Source organism: Ovis aries, chromosome 1 (assembly GCF_016772045.2).
Source record: "Ovis aries strain OAR_USU_Benz2616 breed Rambouillet chromosome 1, ARS-UI_Ramb_v3.0, whole genome shotgun sequence".
Classification (NCBI taxonomy): domain Eukaryota; kingdom Metazoa; phylum Chordata; class Mammalia; order Artiodactyla; family Bovidae; genus Ovis; species Ovis aries.
The window spans coordinates 77,843,476-77,864,925 of record NC_056054.1 but is presented as its reverse complement, the minus strand read 5'-3'; the positions used below and the strand labels follow the sequence as shown (position 1 = coordinate 77,864,925).

General features: G+C 39.1%; 1 protein-coding gene across 13 annotated transcripts in view; it reads right to left on the bottom strand.

The window, feature by feature from the left end:
- Nucleotides 1–3,203: 3,203 nt before the first annotated feature.
- CDC14A (cell division cycle 14A) overlaps nt 3,204–21,450 on the bottom strand; it is a 210,407-nt gene continuing 192,160 nt past the window's right edge. For 7 of the 13 annotated variants that reach the window (XM_060412161.1, XM_042251431.2, XM_042251438.2 and 4 more), the window contains one exon: nt 3,204–21,149. In XM_060412161.1, the coding sequence (XP_060268144.1) occupies nt 20,627–21,149 (523 nt within the window). In that variant the 3' untranslated portion in view covers nt 3,204–20,626. The remainder of the gene's footprint in view (nt 21,150–21,450) is intronic. The other 6 variants (XM_060412179.1, XM_042251452.2, XM_042251458.2 and 3 more) reach the window with 1 other exon arrangement.

Below are 21,450 nucleotides of genomic sequence, written 5' to 3'. Positions count from 1 at the left end.
AAATTAGTCAAACAAATAACAAAGCTTCAATTATGCAAGATAAATGAGTTCTAGAGACCCACTGTACAGCATAGAGCTTATGATTAACAATCATATTAATATTAATGTTTTGAGTAAAATAAATCCCACTAAGGAGCCCTGGAGCTGACTAAAGGTGTGCACTTGGTGTAATGTGCCCAACCTAAGAGAAGACCCATATTCTATGACGTTTGGGGAGCAGTTCATTTCAGTTTTCAATCTCAGCCTCAGTTGCCTCCAAATTTGCTCTCCGAAGCCCTCTGTTTTTAATCCTCCATGATATGCCTGCTCCAGTCTGTGTGTGTGTGTGTGTGTGTGTGTGTGTGTGCACGTTCAGTCATCTCTGACTCTGCGACTCAATGGAAAACCACCTTAAATCTTTTTGGGAGAGCCATAATATAAATAAACAAAACCCATCCGATAGATCGTTACCCCTGATTCTGAAGTTTAATGTAAATATAAACATTTGCAGCTGGAGTCATTTCCACAGTTAACTCATTTTTCACTTGTGATCCAGCTTCTCAATAAAGCTTTGATCAACTTGATTCAAACCAAACAAGAAATAGCAACTGATGATGAAAGTCATCTTCTTTTTGGTGGTATTCAACTTAAAGCAAGACAAGGTGAGTGAAAATGTCAATTAATTTAAGTTAAAGTAGGCATGGTGAGTGAAAAGATCAAATAATTTATGTTCATCCATTGAAACCCAATTCAAAATAACTGAATCTTGCATTAAAAGCAATCTTCCAACATAAGTTTCTACTTGCACTAACCAAAAAAGTTTTAAATTCTCTAGAAAATCTATTTTTCTCCTTCTTGAGATGATTATCACAATTCAATCCATAGAGAAGGAACTGGGTGGGAATAAATTAACATTTCAACCCAGCTCAAAATAACTTAATGCAATTATTTTCTACTTTCTCTGCCATGGGTGCCACCTCTATGCAACCTATGTGTAAATAAAAGTTTTCTCTTATGCTGTAAATTGTATCCTGCTGTAATTGGACACCTCTCTAATTAATCTTCTCAGGAGACATGCAGTGAGCAAATTCTTGCTTTGCTCAGTTGTTGCCAAGAGCACTGCAAGGCTTTCACTGGCATCAACTATGCCTTACAAGGGCACTTGGGGAAAGATCAGGCTTTGTACGTGACATGAAACACCACGGAGTACTGTTCAGCTTACACACTGAGCTTCTTCCCTTACACACTGAGATTCTTCCTCCCAAAGTAAAAAGTAGAAACTTTTTAACATAGTGTTGGTTTAACACATCACCAAGGAAAGCATACAAGTGAGAACAGTCTTGAAAATACATTTGTAGAGCTTACTGTTGGTAAACTTATGTTCCCATTGTTATGTAAATCACAGCCAAATCCATAACAGGGTAGCCTCTCCAGGTGTGTGCTGAGATTTAGAAGTCATCTGACATCTAAGGTAACAGAACCATGTGAACTCAAGATTTCAATAGGTGAGAAACGTGCTGGAATTAGTTAATTGATTTTTTTCGACTATTTTTTTTTCATAGGCACTAGATCTGTAGAAAAAGATTTTCTGCCCTTCTAGACAAGTTCATGAATTCAGAAGAAATCTCCTTCTCTAAGATGTGGGCTCATGACAACCTTGGTACCCCAACTAGCTGTCTCAGGCAGTGTTGTGAGAACAGCTAATTGGCAGATTCCCAACTCAAGAAGTGAAACTGTCTTCCCACCCACAACCATTCCTATGTGTTCTGAAAATTTTTAGAAGATAAAAGAGAGGAGAAAAACATCAGGAACATCACAACCCAAAGAGATCCAGTTTAATACATAAAATATCTCCAGTAAAGAATGTAGCTTCTTCCTCCCAAGCCAGCTCTTCAGGGCATAGACCCAACAGTGGCAAGGTGTGTGGTATCTGATTCATTTCTAGAATTTCTCCCTTAAGAAAAACACCTATTCTTTCTCAAAAGAAACCTAATGTTTGATAAACATTGATTATTCATAATTCCTGTTGCTCAGTACAGGACCAACTTAGCACAGTGGTTCTGTGCGGGCATGTTCAGGCGTGTCTGACTCTTTGTGACCCCATGGACTGTAAACAGCCAGGCTCCTCTCTCCATGATATTTTCCAGGCAACAATACTGGAGTGGGTTGCCATTTCCTCCTCCAGGGGATCTTCCCAACCCAGGGATAGAACCCGTGTCTCCTGAGTCTCCTGCGTTGGTAAGCAGATTCTTTACCACTGAGCCACCTGCGAAGCCTATGATCAATCATTTATGATCAGTTCAGTCGCTCAGTCGTGTCCGACTCTCCGTGACCCCATGAATCGCAGCACGCCAGGCCTCCCTGTCCATCACCAACTGCCGGAGTTCACTCAGACTCACATCTATCGAGTCAATGATGCCATCCAGCCATCTTATCCTCTGTCGTCCCCTTCTCCTCCTGCCCCCAATCCCTCCCAGCATCAGGGTCTTTTCCAATGAGTCAACTCTTCGCATGAGGTGGCCAAAGTACTGGAGTTTCAGCTTTAGCATCATTCCTTCCAAAGAAATCCCAGGGCTGATCTCCTTCAGAATGGACTAGTTGGATCTCCTTGCAGTCCAAGGGACTCTCAAGAGTCTTCTCCAACACCACAGTTCAAAAGCATCAATTCTTCAGCGCTCAGCTTTCTTCACAGTCCAACTCTCACATCCATACATGACCACAGGAAAAACCATAGCCTTGACTAGACGGACCTTTGTTGGCAAAGTAATGTCTCTGCTTTTGAATATGCTATCTAGGTTAGTCATAAACTTCCTTCCAAGGAGTAAGCATCTTTTAATTTCATGGCTGCAATCACCATCTGCAGTGATTTTGGAACCCCAAAAAATAAAGTCTGACATTGTTTCCACTGTTTCCCCATCTATTTCCCATGATCAAGCAAGCCCTAAACACTGATCATGAACAGTGTTTTATTAACAAAAAGGAAAATTAAATATACAAGGCTGGATATTATCTGACTCTTGTGAAATTTGAAGTGTAAGATTTCTTTGTGCTCACTGTCATATAATTCAGGAATGGCCACAACCTGGAAAGTCAGTAAAAATCTGGAATGGAGATTTTTAGAAACTCAAAAGTGAATTAAATGTAGAGTGAATTAAATGTAAAATTATAAAGATACTTCAGTACATTGATACTCCAAATCCAAATGACAAAAGACAGGGAGAATGTAAATTGCATAAAACTTTTATTATTTATTAGCAGTGTATTCTTCTACACCTTAAAATAGAACAAAATATATTTTCGAAGGTAAACTATTCATAACAAACTACATGTCAATCTTTATTACTGGAGTAGAATCACTTTGCTATATACTTTCTATATTATACACATATTCTTCTTGATTTGTCTATGTATGTACATGTGTATAAATAATTTTAAGACATACCCATGTAGATACATATGACTAATATACACATATAATTATGGAAAATTTACAGTAGTCAATTTTACAATCACTTAGTAGCTGCACACAATTAGTGTTCACAGAACTACAACTGTCTATATGGTTCCCTTTCCCCCACTCGTCAAATATCATCTGAATTACTTTTCACTGATAATTTTGAAATAATACTATCATTTTCCTATACAATTAACTGATCATTTTTTACAATAACTCATAATAAAATATTTTACTATTTTAGCTTTAGAAAAGGTATACAATTTAATTCCACTTAATTTTTGATTCCTAAAACATACAATTCATTTTTTTCATCAGTTTAGTGCAATTATTTGGTACTGCAGTTTTTGAAGGTTAACGAACCTGAGTCAAACATTCATTTAAATGCCTTTTTTAAAAAGTAAGACACAAACAAGATGTTTTGCTGAAGCATGTATAACAGCCTCAAGGTACCCCCTTCTAATAAATACCTGATAAATAACTCAATGTGTTGAGAGTAAAGCACTTCATACGAATCCACCGGACTGCCTGAGTAGTCCATTCTTGAGCAGCACGGAAGACAATGAGATCTAATACTCCCCAGCTCCCCATGGAAAAAAGGTTTACAGGCTTCTGGACCCTAAATGTAAGCTTACACTTACAGGAAAGGACTGTGAAGTACCTGGAGTCCCTTCATTTTCACGTTAGGTTTCAGATATGCTAGCTTGTGTGCCAGGGGTTTTGTGATCTGTCTTAAACTTGTTTCCTTTATTAATACAGAAAACTACTTAGCAGCATCCTTTGAATCTTCTTTGCTGATTTAAAACTTGCCAGACCATGTGTGAATACAAGCAAAAACCTCGTACCAAAATCAAAATATTCCAATTGGATTAAGAATTCTTTTGTGAGAAGGAAAGAAGTAAAAGCATTTGGACTGTTGAGTCATTTCATAGAGAAAAATTATGCTTTCAAGGAAAAACATTCAGTGAATTTTGATCTTCAACTGGATGTTAAATTTTGTTAAAACCTCCAAAGATGCAAAACTAAATGGCTCAGCAACAAAAACAAAGGGAAAAGAAATGATCTTAATCAGCCGTATCAAACAATTGTACTCTTGCTAAGAGATAAACCTGGATAAACTTATTAAGTTAGACTGACTTCCCAAAAGAATGAATTGATGTGCCATATTCATAGTGGAAACATACAAATCACTTTCTAAAAACTTTCTCCTTTACTTTTTCTTAATAAAGAGGAATTATTTATTCATTGTAGATAAAACCATACTAAATAAATTCAAAATACAAATTTTTGGTAGGAAACAGCAAGAAAATCTAAGTCAAAATATAGTCTAGTTTTTACATAATTTTATATGTTTATAAATTTATCAAAATATTCTTTTAAAGTTCACAATACATACATAATATAATACTGTACATGTAAATGTAATCACAAATGTATTTCCAAAATACATTAAAAATAACCTTCCAAAATACCAAATTCAACATGAAAACTGTCTTAAAAAGTTGACATCTCCATAAACATAGTTTCAGTGCATTTAGAGTAGTCATTAACCAGAGTTTTCTGGTTACAAGTCTCATGAAGGTCTTATCTGAGTGCTCTCTTTAATTTAAGGTAAAAAGGCAGAGATATCCTTCCAGCAAGCAGTTGTTTTCCCTCTACACTGCTCATCCAGATGCGGAACTGCATGAAAGAGTGGAACAGCTTTCACCGGAGTGGCAAGGCCTTAGTAATGAACATATTCAGACTGAAGGGACTGTGCGGGGAGAGACATAAACTGAGGTTAAGTTCCATCACACACAAAACTTCTCCTGCATCATGCAGCTCTTCCCTTCAACACAAAGCAGTTGGATCTGTTATATAAAGGATATGTGAAACGAACTAAGAAAAATAGAAAAAGATGAGAGAAACAAAGGATTTGCTAAAAATGAGATATTCAATTATTCTTCAAGGTAAAGTGATTACAAGAAAACTTTATATTTTAAAAGGCTTACTAATTTAGTACTAGTGATTAAAAATTAAGTATTATTTGGAAGTTGATAGGTAGCATTCAACTCACTTCTACCTTTGGACAATACTATTGAATTTTACTCAAAAGCATTAAATGACATTTGAGACTAAATTGAAGATTATTAAAGTATATTTAAGGAATATATATTTTTTATTTCAACACATATAAAATGAAGTTTAATGCTTCTAATGCAGTAGAATTAGCCATCATTTAAAAGTAAGACTCCTTAAGAATGTTCGAATGTTATAAATACCTTATAAATTCTTTCCACTTAGGGGGACACAAAGCACTTCTAGCTTTGAAATTTGATCTTAAGACCCAAAAAGCTTTTGTGCAGAAGAGTCTTGCAGTCATAACATAATAAACAGGGGCAAGTTTCAAAAACATAAACACAGTTTTTCCCATATCACATTAGATAACAACATATAAAAGGAGCATGCTTGGGATATGTAATCAGAATGCACTGATAACAGACATAAGCCAGGGAAAGATAGAGAGGTACAGAAAAATCCGCCAACAGTTTTTGAGCATCAAACAGCAGTTAGAAGAAACATAACATTAAGAATTTTTGCACAATTCTAATCAAATACCTTAGAAAAACAAAGCTTACTTGATTTGCTACCAAATGCCCTCTTCTGTTCCTCCAATAAATATTTTGCAAATTTATCTGCAGCATTTTATTAATAGGTCATCAGTTCTGAGACCAGTCCATTTTTTGATAGTATAGGTATCAGTAAAAAAAAAAAAAGAATCTGTTCATTTTGCAAATAATTTATGAAAGGATTCAAACTATCTTTGATTAGCTTCAAAATCTCAGTGAATTTTATATCCTACCAACATCCATTTACTATTGTACGTAAGAATCTATCAACACCATGAGTCAAAAGTTATGGTCCCTGACCTCAAAGGGCAAAAGACCACGCTGTCACACAGACATAAAGTGAAAAGACAAATGTGCCAACATTAAGCAATAATATACACAGAGTAAGAGTAACACTGTTCACAAGCAAAGGATTAGGCAAGGAGTGGAAAGGGAAGGTTGAGTAGAGGGTAGGTGTGTTCTCAGGCTGTAAGTTTCAAAGAGGTTAAAGGTCAAGAGTATTAGGAAAAAAAGGAAAAGGCTTGGCAAAATGACTAAAGGATGTAGTTTATGTAAAGGCTTCAAAACAGGAGAGATGATCAAGACTTAGGGTACTATATTGTAAATACATCTGAATTTAGAGAATAAAAGAGAAAGTCCAGTGAAACCGGTCCAATGCCTTGAAGCCCATTTAACTTGTAAGACAACAGCTGCCAACCTAGCATTTAGAGCTTAAAAGTGGACTATCATTTTTCTAGGTGCTTTATCCCAGTTTTTTCTGAAATCTGGCCAGTAGGCCATGAGGGCAGAGCCACAAGGTGTTTGTAGCTGCAAAAATGCCACATATGCAGGTTATACATTGGCCAATGTTTTCTTGGCAATATTTTAACTTTCACTTTTGTTCTAACTAGAAAGTTACTCATGTTATCACTAGCAGAAATTATAAAGCTCCTGTGATTGCTTGAAAATTTACAACAAAGTTGTTTTTGCAAGTATCTTAAAGTTTTATCAACTCTCAATAAATAGAGATACAGCAAACGAACAGATGCTAGACAAGTGACCTTTGTGAAACTAACTTTCTTCCAGGGCAAAGTGTTTTATACATGCATCAATATATACATAAAAAATATGTCTGTACATATATTTACATGATTTATGGAATCATGATATACACTGAACTGAAAAATGGAAACATTTCCCAGAATATTAAGGATTTCAATCATTCACGTGAAGTATATATTCATTAGTCTTCTGTCATGCTGGTTAATTCATTCAACAATGACTGAATATCTGTAGTATGAATACATTAGGTACTGTGGGATAAAAATATGATACCAAAGTTCTCAAAACCAAACCAAACATATTCCATGGTTTCTTTATATGGTGTAAATAAAGTTAAAAAAAAGAGAGATCTGTAAAACAGGTTTAGCACATCATTCTGACATCAATGTTTTGTAACAAATTAACTCCTCTTCATTTTCAGTCTAAAACGAAAATCTTAATGGAAGTGGACTTAGGGAAGGAAGAGAACTGTTAAAATCTACATGACCTATCCACCTGAAAAAAGTATAACTAGTATTTCAAGGCCTGTTAACTGGGGGGACAAGAGTGACAATGACATTTAGATTTCAAGCACTACATGTTTATATGATGAGGTTGTATTCAGGGTATCTGGTTCATCTGCTTTCTAAATGTACATGTATCCTAAAGCTATTAATGTTCCAGAAAACACAATAGCCAGTTACTAGCATTTTTAATTTTTACAGTAAAAATGTAAATGCATCATGTACTGTAGAAACAATATCATTATTGATTTTATTGTTCAAAAGATAGACTAACTGAAGTACAACTAACTGGAATTCTTGATAAATTAGATATGCTACAGGTCAATTATTCTGTAAAAGATACTTATTGAGTACTTTCTACATACTAGGCGCAATTCTAAACATCTTATGTGTGTTAGCTCATTAAACGCTCTGAACAGCTCATTTTAGAGATGGGGAAACTGAGGAACAAAACATTAAAGCAACTTGCCTAAGATCATGCAACCAGGAAGGAATTTGAACTCCAGCAGTCTGGCTACAAAGCCCAAAGTCTATGCTTCCACAATGTAATGCCTCAAGACACTTTAAGCATTTGTCCTGTGATTCAGTCCTTATCAACTGAACATTCTCTATCACCTGACACAGACAAAAAATGAGTAGGGTATGAGCCTGAGCAAGCAAAGAAATATTAACAGACCAAAGAGAATATACTATTTATTACTGTAAATAAGATTTTTAAATGATTTTCCATAGGACTGAACCCAAAAGCATTCTCAGTAATACTCCATAAAGAAATTTTATTAGAACGCCCATGTTTAAATATTCTGATTAAAGTTTTAATTCGGCCTTGCCAATTTTTATCATTACCATAAGGATACCTAATCAATCTGAAATACGTAACAACAAAAAGTCCTCAGCAAAGACAAAGAAATGATTACAAAGGAAGGGAGACCTGAGGTGTAAATATTATTTTACAAAGTAGCACTTATTTAAATAACCAAGAGATTTTAATTTCTCATATAGAAAATTCAAGTTCATGTGCCCATTGAGTTCAATAGGGTTTAGTGAGTTAAGACTAGATCAAGTTTAGCATGATTATATAGTATTTTTACAGTATGAATACCGTAAATGAATAATATAGCAATATCCAGCCTGCAAATGAAGGACAAAATTACCTCACATTGCAGCCCCCCAAATTTTTATGTCAAAATATAAGCTTCCATCAAGAATTCTTGCTCTGAAAGCAGTTGGATTTGACACAAAACATAGTGTTAGGTAAGGAGATCAAGACAATTTGTTCTGTTCTGGAAATGTGCTACTAATCTGTTTTGGCAGATGTAGGTAGTGACTTTTAAAAATTTAGCTACTCTGGAGGAGTTTCTTTTTTAAACAGCCCAGTTATCTAATCATGGTAGAAAAATATCTAATAATTATAGATATAAATACTATACAAATAGTTAACAAATAAAACTATAATTTGACTATCAAAACCAGCAAAACATAACGAATAATTAAAGTTAAGGTCTTTGCCAGCAAAACAGTGCAATAATGTCTTAAGGTTCAAACAACTTGAACCAAAGGACCCTATGATCTGGTGTAGGTCAAAATCGCCACATGCTTTTGGCACACTTCTTTCTTGCATTTCCCCATTTTCCCAAGTCCCTTAAGGAAGAAAAAAATAATCTACCAGTTACCCTGGTTTGAGTTCTAACTACCCAGGCAAAAGCACCTACAAGGAAAAAAGTGATTTCACACTTTGCCATACATCTGAAACTAATCAATAAATCAACTATACTCAATTTTTTAAAAAGTGATTTGTTTTCATGGTATCATTGATAATTAAAAGAAAAAATACATTTGGCAATATGGTATCATATATATAAGTCCAGTATTTTAAGATTTAGTGAACAAATGAGGAAAAAAATAAACACTGGGTAAAAATAAGTTTATCTATAACTGCCTCTATACTCCTGGGCTTTTTATGGCTTTGCAATGGAGTTTCCAGTTGTAGTGCTTGTAAATTAGCAACACACAAAATGCATGCATTGATACATATTTCCACAAACGTGATTTCACACACCAGCAGCAGAAGCACAGCTGAATAATGTTTTATTGGCATCATATTAACACAAAAAGGCTATGCTCTGTGATAAAATCAGCTTTGAAAGAAGTGTAAGCATTTTTCTATAGTGTTCTCTAAGCACATCAGGGACCCAAAGATTTAACAATCTGATTTTGGTTAACTAAAATGCTATATAACTATTCTTTCACCTTCCTACATAACTTTTAATAGATCTTTTTTCTGGAGGAACTTAATATGTGCTCTTCAACAATCATAAAGAGCTCAATTGTTAGGTGACAGATTGTTGACACCCAACTTGACTCAGCCAACCATCGCATGAGTTTTCAGTTCATCTGAACACCAAAATTATATTGATGCAAGCTTGGTTAAAATGTATTTTCTCTTATTTTAGTAAAGTCACATTTCTAGAAAAAAATAAACTCTCAGATTACTGTGTATTAAAGCTAATGCTGAAACTTTGTTTGCTTGCTATTAGTGCTTCCTGGGCTTGCAATAATAATGGGCCCCTAATTAGCCCTCTGCTTAACATGTGTGAACCTAGATATGCTAACCAATGTTTAGTTCAATAAACATTTATTAGGCGCTTTCTATACTTTGGAACCTGAGAAAACAAAGATGCCTCTGAGAAACTTTAAAGCCAGCAGAAGAGAGAGAGAATCATATACAGCTGATTCTCTCGGGAAACCCGGGGCAGGGGCTGGATGGGGGTTGTGAACAAAATCCTATAAGACATGAAAAGGTATTCTGCCTGAATACCTGGGTCACAAATGCCTTATCGAAAAGAAAACTAGTGAGCCAGGCCAGGAAATATATAACCAAGCAGAGACAGGTGGAAAAGCAGAGTAAACCACCTGCGCTAGGACTCGGCAGGAGGCAGAGCTTGAGTCAGGATTCTGGCTGGAGTTGCTGAAGAAGAGCCGGTGGGGAGGCACGTGGACTGATGGAGAAGGGCCCCGAAGGCAGACCAGGGGTCCAGATCAGACCCTGTCTGTGAAGTGGAGATAGTGAATGATTCTGAACACAGGAATAGTTTGATCAGCTTGTCTCAGAAATCTAGCACAGCAGCAAAATAGAGGAAGGAAATTTAAAGGGCCATTTCAATAGTCCATGGAGACCTCGATGAAGGCAGCAGTGCTGACAATGGACAACAAAATACAGATATTTCAAGGGAAAACTGCTAGGACTTAGTGGCTGGACGTGGCTGAAGGAAAGGCAGAAGCAGCGTCAAAGACAATTCCAAATTTCTAGCTTGGATGACTGGATATACAAAGATACAATCAGTTAGCCAGGAAACAAGAGGAGGAGAGGACCAATGAAGGAGCATGTATTCTCCCCTAGTATTGCCTAAGGGAAGGTAGAAATGTAAGTCCAATGCTCAGGACATGATTACTCACACACAGAAGTGGACCAAGGTCAGAGACAGGAAAAAATCATAAAGGGGCAGATGGACAAACAGGTACCTATTTAATGGGAAGGGGAGGAGAAACAGGAAAATAATATTCCAAAACTCAAAATGGACCAAAATAATAGGAGAAAAGAGTGGTCAATACTGTCAAATGCTGCACAAAGACGAAGAAGAATGAAAACTGACAAGAGGTCATCAGATCTGGTTTAAAGAAGTCAGTGGCAGCCAGTGGAGAAGACTCACACAAGGAGGGGGTGGGGCGGGGCGGGGAGGAGGCGTGCACATGCCTTTCTTGTCCAAGTCTGGCCATAAAGAAGACACTATGAGAGGTGGCAGAACTGAGGGAAGCAATTGGTAAGACCGGCCTGTACCTGATTGCAGGTGAAGAGACAGGCAAATAGGGTGTAAGAGACTGGAGACATAAGAGAGCAAGGCTGTGCACAGGCCAACTCCCAGAAACAGTCTGCAAAGAATAGCTCAGGTTCATGGAGTTACCACTGAAAAAGAGTAGAGCTTCTGTTTTTGAAAAGGAATAAAAGGACAAGTCAAATGCAGATATACTTTGAGGTAGTAAAGAGAACACTTAAGGAGAATTATTCCTGAAAAATTATATGTTCTCAGCCTCTGGAAGTTGGAGGATTTGTGCTGATGAAGAATGTGAAAAAGTTTTGGAGTAGTCAATGACTCATTGGAAAAGACCCTGATGCTGGGAAAGATTGAAGGCAGGAGAAGGGGATGACAGAACAAGACAGTTGGATGGCATCACCGGCTCAGTGGACATGAGTTAGAGCAAACTCTGGGAGACAGAGGACAAGGAAGCCTGGTGTGCTGCGGTCCATGGGGCCCCGAAGAGTCGGACACAACTCAGCGACAGAACAACAAATGCAGGGAAGAGAAAGGAAGCCAAGGCAGGCCAAGTGAACTCATCGTGAGCACTGAAGGGTCTGGGTAAACTAGAAATTTATTTGAAATGGAATCAGTTGACAGTCATGAGATTTTCTCCAGCATAGCTCAGAAGAGACTGTAAGCAAACAGGAGATGGTTGAACCAATCTAATTTTGGAGGCTAGTGATGACGTGGCTACAGAAAAAAAGTTCAAGCGGAAAAGAGAATGTTGGAAAAAGGAAGCAGAAATGACTATGTGGGTTACAGAAGGAAGTAAACAGAAAGGGAACAGGCAGGGGTCATAAAGAGGTCATGGGGAGGAGTCAGTGGTAGGGGGTAGTAAACGTTTGAGAGGAGCCTTATAGAATCCAAGATATCAGAAGCAATGCTCTAAGCAGTAAGAAGGTCTATGAAATGGAATTCCAAATGAATATAAACAATGATCACAGGAGCTAAGGAAGCAGCTGTGAGACTGAACAAGTCACTGCCTCTTTGAGTCTTGGTTTCCTCATCTGTAAATGATGGGTTAAATAAATACGATGATGGACCTCCCTCATAGTTCAATTGGTGACGCATTCACCTGCAATGCAGGAGACCCTGGTTCAATTCCTGGGTTGGGAAGATGAGGTATAAGCACTGCAGCTAATACAATGTGAGGTACATAGGAGGTAATCAATAATCACTGATGATGATAAGGATTAGAAAAATGTTACAGTTGTCATGAATGCTGGTAGAAGCTTGGTAGCTAAAGAGTAAAGCTGGGACTTTCCTGATGGTTAAGACTGTGCCTTCCAGTGCAGGGGGTGTGGGTTTGATCCCTGGTCAGGGAGCTAGGATACCTTGCAGCCCAAAATCCAAAACATAAAACAGAAACAAGTCAATAGAGATTTTTTCAATGGTCCACATCAAAAAATCTTTAAAAAAAAAAAAAAAAAGGTAAAGCCAAACTCCTCAATATGATGGTATTAGGAAGTAGAGCTTTGGGGAGGTAATTAGGTCATGAGAACAGAGATTTCATGAATGAGATTGGCATTGTTATAAAAGGGACTCAGAGCTTCGTCACCCTCTTACAGTTACGTGAGGATACAATGAGAAGATGACAGTCTACAGCCCAAAAGAGAATACTCACCTGAACCTGAACACACTGGCCCCCAATCTCTGACTTTCAGCCTCCAGAACTGTGAGAAATAGACTTGTTGTTTATAGACTGCTGCTGCTGCTGCTGCGGCTGAGTTGCTTCAGTCGTGTCCGACTCTGTGTGACCCCATAGACGGCAGCCCACCAGGCTCCCCCATCCCTGGGATTCTCCAGGCAAGAACACTGGAGTGGTTTGCCATTTCCTTCTCCAACGCATGAAAGTGAAAAGTGACAGTGAAGTCACTCTGTCGTGTCCGACTCTTAGCAACCCCATGACTGCAGCCTACCAGGCTCCTCCATCCATGGGATTTTCCAGGCAAGAGTACTGGAGTGGGGTGCCATTGCCTTCTCCATATAGACTGCTAGTCTAAGGTATTTTATTATAGCAGCTGAGCTAACATACTATTTTTTTATATCCTTTCTTTCCACTCTAATAACCTTCAATCAGAGAATGAACCTGAGGATACCAAAGCCCACACAGATGATGACCTCATTAATATCAGAAAGAAGGCTCACAATGGTCTGCAAATAGTGTGTGTATCTAAATAACATCTATGCACATTTAAAGGCATTATTGGGACCATGCTGACCTCAGAACAAATCAATGCTTTGTCAGCTGACATTTCCAAGTCTCCTGGGAAGGGAATAGAAGAATACCAATGCTCAAAGAAAGCCGAAGATGTGGTTCAATACTGAGACCGAGCTCAAGATCTCGACAGTATTAGTACTTCTTGGCTGAAAAACTGCATCAAGTTTAAGGCAATGCCACAGGTGGATGAACCAGAGCCGGTTACACAGAGTGAAGTAAGTCAGAAAGAGAAAAACAAATACATATATTAATGCATATATATGGAATCTAGAAAAATGGTACTGATGAATCGATTTTCAGGGCAGGACTGGAGATGCAGACGTGGAGAACGGGCTTGTGGACACAGCAGGGGAAGGAGCGCGTGGGATGAACGGAGAACAGCAGTACTGGCAGATATACGCTGCCATGGGTAAAACAGAGCCAGCAGCAAACAGCTGCCTAGCACAGGGGGCTGAGCTGGGCACTCTATGACAACACAGCAGGGTGGGAGAGGGAGGAGGGGCAGGGAGGCTCAAGACAGCGAGGACACATGTATACTTATAGCTGATTAACCTTGTTGTACAGCAGAAACTAACACAACATTGTCAAGCAATCGGCCTCTAATTTAAAATGTTTTTAAAAGACTGAGTTAGGAAAACCATTGGCAAGGCTAACACAACAAAGAAGATGAGGAAGCAACAGAATAGAGAAGAACGGGAAAATTCCAAGAGACAGTGAATGACCATGACATAATCTGAAGCATCACCAAGAGACTAATCTTAAAATGTTGGAAGATCAGCACGTAAGTGAATAACAAAGCTTAGTATCAGCTACTACTTAATAAAAATTTTAGAAGTCATAAAAAAGATTTTAATAGGCGAAACCCAAAGCAGCTTTCAAAAGAACCTTATTGTAGGACTACTTATCTCACATATGTTTATATATTCTAGAAGTCAATACAATAAAAGCTTGTAATAAAAGGCTGTTCTCATAAAGCAAAAATTAATGTAACCCCCGACACAGAAGTGATAAAAAAATTTTGTTGCCAACATGAATATATATAGTTTTATTAAAAAACATTATTTTACAACTCCTCATGCTCAAGTATTATTAAAAAATGTTTCCTAAAGACCGTAATTTTTCCTCAGTAGGTAAGTATCCATTTATAAAAATAAATATACTATTTAAAATTCATAATAAAAATGTTAGTTGTTGGTCATATATTATTTAATGTATCTGTACTATTATGGGCACTGAAATGCAGGTCATTATGAAAAGCATAGAATATACCCAAGGACAATTGTTGAAGTACGGACTGGGGACAGCAGACAGGGCTCAAACTGGGCTCCTGCCTTCAGGGTTTCTACCAAGAGCTCCCGTCCCCATGATTGCCAGGATTATCTTCATCAAATCAGATCTGATCAAGTCACTCCTGCTAACGCAGTTCCAGTAGCTCAAAATGCATCTCCTAGTTGGGCTTCAGCTTACTTTTCCAGCCTGATTTTAGGTAACCACCTAAAGCTTCAGCTGCACTTGAACACTCATTGCTCTTAAAACAATTATAGCTACAATTATTGAGCATTATCTATACGCACTATGTAAACTACTTCAGATGACTTATCTCAATTAATGATCACCCCATTACAAAGATTATCATTACCACATTAGCTTTAAGGCCTCACAGGCACACAAACCCCTTTCAAAGCACAGTCATATGTCTATAAAATTTACAAAAATAGTCTGTACTCTTTATCTTAAATAGGTCCCAACAAATTGTTTAAGTTTTAGGACGCACAAAACCTAGTTATGCTCCTGATTATTATTATTCCCATTTACTGAGGCTCAGAGAGGTTACGTAGCTTGCCAAAAGTGAAAATGTAGTCGCTCAGTCGTGTCCGACTCTTTGCGACCCCATGGACTGTAGCCTACCAGGCTCCTCCCTCCATGGGATTCTCCAGGCAAGAGTACTGGAGTGGGGTGCCATTTCCCTCTCCAGGGGATCTTCCCAACCCAGGGATAGAACCCGGGCCTCCTGCATTCCAGGCAGACACTTTAACCTCTGAGCCACCAGGGAAGTACTTGCCAAAAGGAAATGGTAGAGACAAGATTTGAACCCAGGTCTACTTGTCTTTAGAACCTAAGAACCTCAGTACTAAGGTTCTATCTCTGTTCTTGTAGCTCCCATTGCCTGAAATGACCATTCCTCCTCTTCATATTTTCATACTAGATTCCTAGAAGGCTCTTATTCATCTTCCAAAGCCCAACTAAAACGTTACCCCTCCATTACAGCACTTCCTAACCCTTCTTGAAAAAAAGAGATATCCTTTAGATATCCTTCTATTTTAAACACCTATCACAGTATATATATGATATGAAATAATTTTTTTTTAATGCTTTTTGTAGTCAAAGTGATCCAGGTGCAAATTATGGCTCTGCAACATATTTGTGGTACAACCTAGGGCAAAATATTTAAACTCTCAAATCCTCAAGGTATTTATCTTTAAAATGGAAGCAATAATTCTTAGCATAATCATTCATTTAAATATCCAAACATCCATAATATTCAGGAAGTACTTGATGAGCGCCTACTATAAGCAAGGCACAGAGCATAAAAGAGTAAAAAACAGAGATACCGTCCCTGCTCTCACAAAGTTTACACTCTAGTGGAGCATACAGATAAGTGGACAGATAATTAAAATGCAAAGTGAGAGTCTGAGTATCACAATCAAGACCAAGGCAGGGTGTACAAGGGTTTACGGGGGAAACACGGTGACCTAACCTACACTTGCAGGGTCAGGCAAGGACAAGGCAGATGACTAGCAATTCAGTGGTAAGTCTCTTAAAAATAACATAGAGCAAATATTCAAGACAGATACCTCAAGTAATTTCAATTTAATAAAATACTTCCACCCCACCCACACCATAATCACACGTCCTTCAACTCTTTTAAGATTTGAAAACTCCTCTGAATGTCAAGGAGGGAAAACTGATTTTTTTACAGTAAGTGGGTCAACCCAAATGAAACTTGGTGCATTGTGCTGGTCAGTAGAAACCTCAAGACGAACAGAACAGGCCAAATAAATAAAAATAAAATCTGCTTCTCAGAATTCTGTCACAACCATAAGGATTCCTTAACATTTGTTCTTGTTTTCTGTGTTAAAGCATTTAATGACAGAACAAGGAAATCATTTCCACGTTTTTCTGGGGGCTGAACTGCTGCACAAAGTGAGAAGCAATTGCAGCTTTCAAAAGAGATGCTAATTGCAGCTTTTAAAATATTAGACGCCCTCTAAATACCCGGCAACCCCCGTTCCCTAGGAGTTTCTGGGTCTTTCTTAAAGGTGGGGGAAGGAAACTGCAATCTAGATTTCATTTCCTACCTGAGGATTTAAAAACATTTTTTTGCTGAGTGATATAGTCCTATGCCTTACATCTTCAAAAGCACTGGAAAGAAAGACCATCTTATTTAGACAAGAAACCTTTAACAATTACAAAAGCTGCATTGAAACAATAAAGGGAAAACACTCAACCTCCTATTTTATTCTGCATAAAATGGGAATTTCCATCTTAATTTAGACTTTCTGCCAGCGAGCCAGGTTTTCTAGGCAAAGATGAAGGAAGGAAAATAGGCTCTAAGACACCTACTGTTCTTACTTTCTGGGAGGGTGAGAGGGAGGAAAATGTTGTCCTGCTGGCAATTCTATTTATAAATGCTTTTCTTTACAACAAGGTAACAAATTTAAGAAGAAGAAAAGGGAAGAGTAGCAGCTGCCAACACAGAGTATTACTTTAAATTTCATTATTGGAAAATCACTCTATTCGGGCCAGGAGAGGGATAAGGCACAGGAGGAGAGGTGAAGAAAAGTAACAAAATATGGAATGAAGCCAAAATTAAGTTATACAGACAGAGTGGCTAGAGGGACCAGCATGGGAGCTAGGCAGTCCCCACACTGCCAACAGAAAAGAGGAGAACAGATCCAGAACAAGCAGAATGGTATTCTCATCAAACTACCAATGCTTGTATTGCTACGTATTCAGCTATCTGCCAATTAGGTATTCCTAATTGAATACCAAGCTGATTACCAAGCTAAGCATTCAGCTATAAATGTGGATTACAGCTAAGTCCCCTACATATGAATCTTCGGGTTTCAAACTTTCAAAGATGCAAATGTGCGTTAGCATGTCCAATCACATCAGTTAGTTCACGTGTCTGGCGCATATTGTCCCATGCATGCATCTTCTACAAGGGGTTGTGCTTTCAAGTACTTTACTGAACGGGACTGTATAGGGTACAGTAGTACAGTATCTTTATTTCAAGCCGAGGATGTCCAGAAGCAAGCATAAAAGCAGCGGTGATGTAGCTAGTACTGCTAAGAAGCACCAGGACTTGGAGGCCCAGAGAAAGGACAAAGAGAGACAAGGGGAAGAAGTAATTGAAGAACCGAAGAGATTCACGATGCAGGAAAAGGCAAGGAGATTTTCTTTGAGGAGGCACTGTTAGTTTTTGAGGCCAGGACCCAACCTACAACAGTACAGGAAGGCTGCATCAGCCCTTCAGAATGCAATCTAGTGCCACCGTGTCATCTATGAGGAGACAAAAAGAGCTACTACACACATCACTGGATTGTTTTTTCAAGAAAGCAGATAGAACTGAATCCAACAAGGAAACAGAACCTGTGCCATCAGCGTAAAGGTATGAGTGAAATTGCATCTCGCCCTCTGTCTTCTATTGCTGATTATCTTTCGAGTCTTCCATCTCCCATCTCCCCTCCCTCCTCAGTAATTCTTGTTGCCTGTTTACTTGATGCCAGTATACCAGCGGTACTGTTGTACTGTACCACTGTACTTGCAAGATATGGTGCTGTAAAATTGAAAATGTTTTCTTTATCTTTTGCGTTTGTTTCTTATGTTTGTGTGAAAAGTATTATAAACCTATTACAGTACAGTACTATATAGCTGATTGCATTATTCATAGTTGGGCACCTAAGCTAACTTTGTTGTACTTAGGAACAAACTGGACTCTCAGAAGGAACTAGTTCTTATGTAGGGGACTTACTGTACACGAAACCTTTAGCCACAAAATCTGCAAGATATTCATGTAATTATCTTCATGTGTAACACTTTTTCTAAAAATGGAAAGATTCATACTCTGGTCTAAAAAAGAGGCTGACCCATAATCAGTATATGAAAATATTGACTGAACTCAACTCCTGTTCTGAAGTACATAATTTGTAAACCTAGTTATGAAAATGTAAATATACTTCATTTTCCATCTAATCCCAGTTATAAGGATTTAAGTTTTATTGATACATGGGTACCCATAACTTAGTGGGATTAGAGTCAAATTAAGGGATAGGGTCAGCTGAGGCTATAGTCTATATAGGAATCTAAAGTTGAAAAACATCATTGGGAATAAAATCAGATGGAGAGAATCATATGTGCCAGAAAGGACTGTGGGTGTACAGAGTGGGAAAAAAAACTTCGAAAAGAGGCCTGAGATAGGGATGGGAGTAGTAATGAGTCCAACACACACACACACACACACACACACACACACACACACACACACACACACACACACCCCGCATCTTCACATTAGAAAAGTGGTTTCTAAACTGCCATATAAGGAAAGTGGATCTCCGTAGCTAATACCGTGGGGTATGGGTTTTCACAAAAGGCCCTAAGAGGCCCATTGCTGCCCGCATGTCTCCTCCTCTTCCCTCCCCTGCAAAGATCCACCTCCCCCAGGATAACGTCACTTCAGGCATGTCTGATTCTTTGAGACCCCATGAACTGTAGTCCGCGCCAGGCTCCTCAGTCCATGGGATTCTCTAGGCAACAATACTGGAATGGGTTGCCATGCCCTCCTCCAGGGGATCTTCCTGACCCAGGGATCCAGCCCATATCTCTTATGTCTCCTTCATTGGCAGGTGGGATCTTTACCACTAACGCCACCTGGGAAGCCCCTTCCCAGGGTAATAAAGGCTAAGGAAGTGTCTGAAGAACAGTGGGCATGAGGGGCACAGGACCACAGCCTTCCCAGAACACTAGGGGCTTGCTTGTGCCTGAGTCGAGGCAAGGTTGCATTCTAATACTGATTGACACTGCCTTGTGTGGGATCTATTTCTCCTTCCTATTTTGTCCTCATTCTCTTGAATCAAAACTTGCATTCCCACACATCTCAATTCCCTTTGAAGCAATCAACATATGTGATTAAAGTGATTCTTGACAGGGGGGTGAACCAACAAAATTTTACTTAACTCAGGGAGTTGGTGATGGACAGGGAGGCCTGGCATGCTGCAATTCATGGGGTCGCAAAGAGTCGGACACAACTGAGCAACTGAACTGAATAGGATTACTGGTTAAAAACTGGGCTTGGGGACTGAAATGAAGAACCCATGGGTAAAATGTGTATGGAGAGCCTCATCCTGTCTCTAGAAGAGTGAGAGCTCATTTTAAACATCTTCCTGTTACCCTGCCTTCCCCTCTCCTACATCCCAGGTACCTACCCATAAGCCTTCCTTATCGACACTCTCCATTTGCCATTTAATCAATTCTGGGTCAGTTTCCTGCCAGAAGGTAACATAGTCAAAGGCTTAAATGGTTACTTCTGAGAAGCCGCTGTTCATCAGCACCTTATATGTTTAAATACTCCAAATTCAGTGATATACAATGTAGACAAAGCCGGGATACCACCACAACCACAGCAGATGCTGCCCATCATATGACTCAGCCCCTGACCTTGCATCCTATACTCAGAGTGATTGGAGAATGAGACTGAAAAGTAACTGAAGTCAACAGGGTCCACGATGAAGGGAGTGAAAGCTGCTTCCTTTCCTAGAGACATCACGCACAAAGGAGAGGGAAGAGGAGAAGAAAAAGGAGGAGGAAAGAAAACCAGGTTGAAACTTGGCATTTACTTGAAGAGGAGCCAGCGGAATGTGTGTGCAGAGACAGTTTCATCGCACAGAGGGAGGCATAGATCAGAAGGCTTCCTTGGCGCTATTAAATTTCTTTGGTGGCAGCCTTGGCTGGGAGGGCAAGGCACAAAAGTTGAGCTCAGGGTTCTGAGGGCCAAGAGGGGTGGTCTGCAAACTTGCAGTCCCAGCCAAGGCACAGAAGTCACGTTCAGGTTTCTGAGGGCCAAGAGGTGGTGTCTGCGAACTTACAGGGATTGATCGGCTCAGGAATCTCGCTGAGGAGGAAGACAGGCCAGTGTAGGAGGGCCGCAGGGCGGTGGAGTGCTCCTCGGTGGTCTTAGCGCCGTGGGGGCCCGGCTGACTGCTTGGGGCACCCCCACCGCTGCTGCTACTTCGGCTATACTGGTTGTTGTTGAGCTCAGGGTAATTTCTGGCAGGCGGCTGGGAGCTGCCGTTCAAGAGGTTGGTGAACGGGTTGGCGATGAAACCCATCTTGGAGGGTGATGTGGTCCTTTTGTTCTCTGGATCATCAGCTGCAGCATTCAAGTTCCCTAGAGAACTGGCTAGCCGGGAGTTTATGGAAAAGCTGAATGAAAAACACAGGTGGGGGCGGGGGGGGGGGACATAGACAGCCATGTATACTCATGCAGCGTTCATGTTTGTAAAACACATTAATCAGGACAGTAGGGGAAGGCGATGCAGACAGTTCGGATCAACGCAAATGGTGACAGAATAGTTCTTGGTGATCTTATAATATGTGGCCTTTAGTTATACGTGGCAACTTCCTCTGTCAAAATCAGCTAAGACTCTAGACCAGGCTCACTTTGACCAGAGATCCTGAAATAGAATATGTGGGGGTGCTCTTTGCCCTGAGACAGGAAGTAAAT